Source organism: Lactuca sativa, chromosome 6, assembly GCF_002870075.4.
Source record: "Lactuca sativa cultivar Salinas chromosome 6, Lsat_Salinas_v11, whole genome shotgun sequence".
NCBI lineage: Eukaryota > Viridiplantae > Streptophyta > Magnoliopsida > Asterales > Asteraceae > Lactuca > Lactuca sativa.
In genome coordinates, this window is record NC_056628.2 from 38992658 (window position 1) to 38997908 (window position 5251).

The 5251-nt window shown below is 33.5% G+C and overlaps 1 protein-coding gene across 2 annotated transcripts; it reads right to left on the reverse strand.

Moving 5' to 3' along the window:
* Nucleotides 1-935: 935 nt before the first annotated feature.
* Nucleotides 936-3506, reverse strand: LOC111894056 (homeobox-leucine zipper protein ATHB-22). 2 transcript variants are annotated; one of them, XM_023890130.3, is made up of 3 exons: nucleotides 3190-3506; nucleotides 1874-2208; nucleotides 936-1419 (listed from the first exon to the last, which is right to left on the reverse strand). In XM_023890130.3, exons 1-3 carry the CDS (start codon nucleotides 3293-3295, stop codon nucleotides 1117-1119), a joined length of 744 nt encoding a protein of 247 aa, XP_023745898.1. In that variant the 5' UTR covers nucleotides 3296-3506; the 3' UTR covers nucleotides 936-1116. The 2 variants fall into 2 exon arrangements, with proteins under 2 accessions (XP_023745898.1, XP_023745897.1); XM_023890129.3 differs by having other exon boundaries at nucleotides 1874-2211.
* Between the last annotated feature and the right edge of the window lie 1745 nt (nucleotides 3507-5251).

Here is a 5251-nt window from a genome sequence, read left to right on the forward strand (position 1 = left end):
TTGGAGAACAAATTTGGATGGTGAACGATCGAGTAGTAGTGAATTTGAAGTGTTATCAAATTATCCACAATTATGTATCTGTGATTGAAGGATATCATATCATATTTATAATTTTGTCACCGTGTATTTTATATTAAGATGGTAATTAAATGATTGGCTGAGAATGATTCCCCCATTCTCAACCTTTTTTTTTTCAATTGAACCCTCCTCTCTCTCTCTCTCTCTCTCTCTATATATATATATATATATATATATATATATATATATATATATATATTAGAAAACTTATAACCATTTTTAGTCCCTCATAAAACCTCAATCATCGTCACAATTATCTTAAATAGAGTTTAGTTTGATTCATGAATAACAAATGTAAGCTGTGGGTGTTATACGATGTCCTCTAATATGAAATTCAGATCATAATGGTTGTGAGGAGAAGATGATAATAAAAAATCCTTATTGATATCAAACATATCAACAAGTCAAAAATCCAGTTTCTTTACGATAACAATATTAATGGTTGTATGAGACATGGTAACATTAGAGTGCCTGAAGTGACAACAGATCAAGGACGAGATGCATGGGGTCAGTTATAACGTCGACGCCACCATTTGGATGTGGGTGGTACTGAGCTTTTTGTGTGTTGGGCGCTTGGCAAACCTAACACTCACATTCTCTGTTATCTCCTCTCTATTTGTACCATATGCATCACAACTTATAAACCAAAATATGTGGGTCGGAAAGAATGATATGTTGTGCATTTGGAGAGATGGAAGAGGAGAAAGAAAAGTTGATGACACTTAGGTGGCATGTTAGTTGGGAGGGATGAAATCCTGAACCCTTGATGCCTAGCGAAATATATAAACGTTGCGTGAATACATAGCGACTAGCTTTGTCAAAAAAAAGAAAATCCACAAATGGTTTAGTTAAATTTCACGATCGATGTTGGTGACCATATTTTTAAAATCTTGAAAAAACATGGTTTTATGGTGATAAACTATCTCAACATATGATTATTTTAATAATAACCATCCGATCTAAAACAAAAACTAAAGTATATTATTTGATTGAGAGCCTAAACACATAATTAATAAATAGCTAATAGTTCAACGAATTTCAAGGATAAGACGGGAGAACTGCCCAATTCGAGTAAGATGGAATAGGCATTGAGGTGGTCGGATCATAGGTTAGTCCATAGTTGCTATTGCTAGTGGTCATGGCACCGGTTGTAGCAACAACCCCTTGTTGTTGACCAGCTGATAGTTGATGATGGTGGTGATTGTTGGCGATTGTTCGAATGGTGGCAACTGATGTGCTCTCAACGGTCTCTTCACCAGATATATATGTGTTTCCCGTGCTGGAGCCTGCTCCTTGTCTCTTGCTTACTTGTTCCTTGAGTATGGTTCTCAATGCTAGCACCTTCATCAGTCAAAAGTAGCAATTTAAAATATCTTAATTTATTTATTTTTATTATTGTAGAAAACAAAATGATTAAATACTAACCAAACTAAAACATATTATTCAGTCTCGAAATTTTAACTATTATATTCAAATGATTTGTTAAAAAACCCAAGATAATTGATAAGATATCATTGTAAACACATATATAGCTGGTCACATAGTTTTGTGTGCACGCTACACAAAAGGTATGCTGATTTGACATTTTTTGAAAGATGCAACACCGGTGTGACATTTAGCAACCGTAATAATGTTATGTTGCACTTGACTGCAACGTTATGTTAAAGTATAATATTTTTATAATATGAAAAATACATAGATTGATGACGGGTTATAAACAGTAAAAAACTTTTAAAATAGGATAAATTTGTTGATGTCATTTTATTGTAAAAGAAATACAAATTTGTGTGCTCACCTCTTCTTGAAGCTTTTGTTTCTCCCGGGAGACTGCATCAAACTCTTGTTTAAGGGTATCATACAAGCCCTCAAGCTGCTTAGCCTTCCATCGAGCACGTCGGTTCTGGAACCATACAGCAATTTGTCTGGGCTGAAGACCAAGTTCATGTGATAGCTTTATTTTGGTGTCAGGGTCCAGTTTCTTCTCCTCCTGGAAAGTGTTTTCCAGTGCCTCTAACTGTTCACTTGTTAACCTTTTCTTCTTCTCTTGATTGTTGTTTTCATACTCATTTTGGTTCATATCCATCATCGCCAACGGTGCCTGCATGATTTGATGCTTCATCTCCCCCACTCCTGCTGTTTACATTTTCATAAACAATTCAAAACTGGAAATGCATTTTTGAATGTATGTATATGTATTTCTTGTCAAGAAATATCTCTCGTGATAAAAAGATAGAAATTAAGATTCATCGACTAACATGAAATTAATTCCACTCTTGAAATTGATTAGATTTGTTTATTAGCACTTTTTGAAGTACCATGGATCTCTATTTAATATTTTGCCAAATAGACACATTTTCAAGGGTGACTTTTATTACACATGTTTTATTATATAAATCGAATTGATTTTTATACAAATTGATTACTGGAAACACTTTTTAAATATAATTAAGAGGAAACATGCAAGCATCATCCTATGTGCTAGTTCTCTCGCATCTTTGTTAACGAGATGATAATCTATCTTATCATCAAGGAGATGAGATGAAAATCTATAAGTGAGGCACCATATGTAAATCTTCAACATCACCATTTTCTTGGAAATCTTGTGATTTTCATGGAAATAATGTGACTTTCCTCTTTGGTTGAGTGTCAGATCTGCAGGTTGACTGGTGTTTATCCCTCCTTTTTTTTAACTATGTACTGTAAGATGTGAAGTCCTACGCGTGATACTTTTTATATATTCCGCACTACGTATATCTCTTTTTGTTTTCTTGCAATTCTCCGACAAATGACCCCTTTACTTGTAGTGACGTAAATGCATGGTTTCTTTGCTCCTAGATATGTATGTTTGTGTGTATCCATATATATACAAAATCTTGTATATTTTATTTTTGAAACTATAGCAAAATTTTGTATCGCTACAGCAACAAAAATGATAAATTTTGATTAAATGAATTACATTTTGATGGAAAACACATAATAAGGAGTTCAACCTAGCTAGAAGCAAAGAGTAAAGACTAGTGTGTGTATATGGATAACACATAATAAGGAGTTCTATATGTTTCTGAAGTGCTAAGAAAAGAACGGTGGAAAGTTAAGTGAGAAATGAATTACCTGGTGGGTATACGTAGTGATCGTTGTTGTAGTTGTAGAGAAAGGCGAAGGAACTCTGTCCAGCAGGTCGAGGAATAAATGGTCTGTGATTCCCACTCCAGTCCATGATATCACCTTGTTGATTCGCAATAGTTTCGTTTAGCAGATGATCAAGAGTTCAACCTAGAAGCAAAGAGTAGTGTGTGTATGTGTGTTTTGGTGGTTCTTTTTTGTGCAAGTAAAGGTGTGATATATATATATATATGAATTAAGGAAAGGTATGTATGAGTCGATGACGGGTGGGACAAATAAACAGTGGTACTGGTGTTACAGGGAGGTCAACGTCTGGTCCTGGAGAGAAGAGAAGGTTGGATCATACAAACACTGACAATATGCGGTCGCCTTTTTCTCTCTCTCTCTCTCTCTCTCTCTCTCTCTCTCTCTCTCTCTCTCTCTCTCTCTCTCTCTCTCTCTCTCTCTCTCTCTCTCTCTCTCTCTCTCTCTCTCTCTCTCTCTCTCTCTCTCCAAGATTTACGAATTCGTTGAATTGAGAAACTTAACACTTGTTTATGTCACGAAAATTAATGTATATCTAGGATCGAAAACTAGTTCAGGATAGGTAGAAAACACGGTCTCGCTATGTTTTAGGGTTTGTGTAGGGGTGGTGAAGGAAAGTAGAGGTGGCTTCTCTTAAGATGGTAACATGCATAAGTACGCTCTAAACTGACACAACTTACGGCTCCCACTTAAATGCCTATTTAACAGATGGGGATTGTCTACCCTCAAATTGCGTTGTTTAAGTTGTTATTTTTGATATTTTTGTTATTTTATTATTTTTTGTATTTTAATATTATTAATAAATACATATTATTATTAACATTAAAATATATATTTTTTTTGTTTGTTTGCATTTTTTGTGTTATTTTATTTATTTGTATTATCAATGTTTTATTTTTTCGTTTGTTTTATCAATATATTATTTTTTTCGTTCAGATTTTCTCATGTTCTTTTTTTTGTTATGATTATATTTTGTAATACCTGTTGTTGGTTGATTTATGATTATGATTGTAGAAGAAATATATTGTGTTATATTAAAATAAATTAAGTATTATGGTATAAGGATTCATATAGTATAACCTAATGATTTATATGTAATACATTTAAGTGAGGAAAATGTGATGATCAAGTCCCATGACTTGGCAAAGAAAGACCATGGGGGTAGCCCATTGCATTTGCAAGATAGACCATGGGGTAGCCCATTGCATTTAAATGTTAAACCATAGGGGCAACCCATGACACTTGGAAGTAAGACCATGGGGGCAGCTCATGGCATTGCACGGGAAGACCATGGGGTAGCTCATGGCAATGAACATATGGTATGCGGTATTTTCGGGAGCTCACTATGCTTTATGATTACGGTTTGTGGTTTAAACATTTTCAGGTACTTCTAGTTTGAGACAGAAGGGGCGGCTTGACTGCACTGCATCCCCTGATGGCTTTTTCCGCATTGATTACTTTTGAAATACTCCAAGGTTTGAAAATAAATTTTACTTTGTTTGGTTTTGGATCAATTAGTTCTATAACTCGATGTTTTAAACTGAAAAAAAAATATTGGAATTTTTGGGAAGTTACAGATAGTCCGGACGAAAAAATAACATAGGGACAGTTAGATCTAGAAAAATAACACGTGGATAGTCCGGACAAAAAAAATAATACAAGGATAGTCGAAAAGACACACAATGATAGTTATAATTTTTTTCATTGATCAATATGTAGATACCATCATTTGTATATATAAAGATACAACTATATATAAAATTGATTTCTAAAACAAAAAAAGCTAAAAAAACAAAATGATATAAATAATTAAAACAAGAAGAAGAACAACAACAAATAACAAAATGCCAAAAACATCAAATCAAAAAGAGGTTATTTAAGTCAAATCATGATGATTTTTTAGTTAAATCAAATCAAGGGGTATAGAAAAACAACACCCTAAAAGATATATATGCATATCTCTCTCTCTCTCTCTCTCTCTCTCTCTTTATATATATATATATATATATATATATATATATATATA

What these genes read in the sequence shown, in the direction of transcription:
- LOC111894056 (XM_023890129.3), bottom strand. Translation starts at nt 3,295, where the DNA reads ATGGACTGGAGTGGGAATCACAGACCATTTATTCCTCGACCTGCTGGA. An exon ending in TCACTACGTATACCCACCAG is followed by an intron (nt 2,212 to 3,189) that starts GTAATTCATTTC and finishes AAATGTAAACAG; the next exon opens with CAGGAGTGGGGGAGATGAAG. An exon ending in AACAAAAGCTTCAAGAAGAG is followed by an intron (nt 1,420 to 1,873) that starts GTGAGCACACAA and finishes TGACTGATGAAG; the next exon opens with GTGCTAGCATTGAGAACCAT.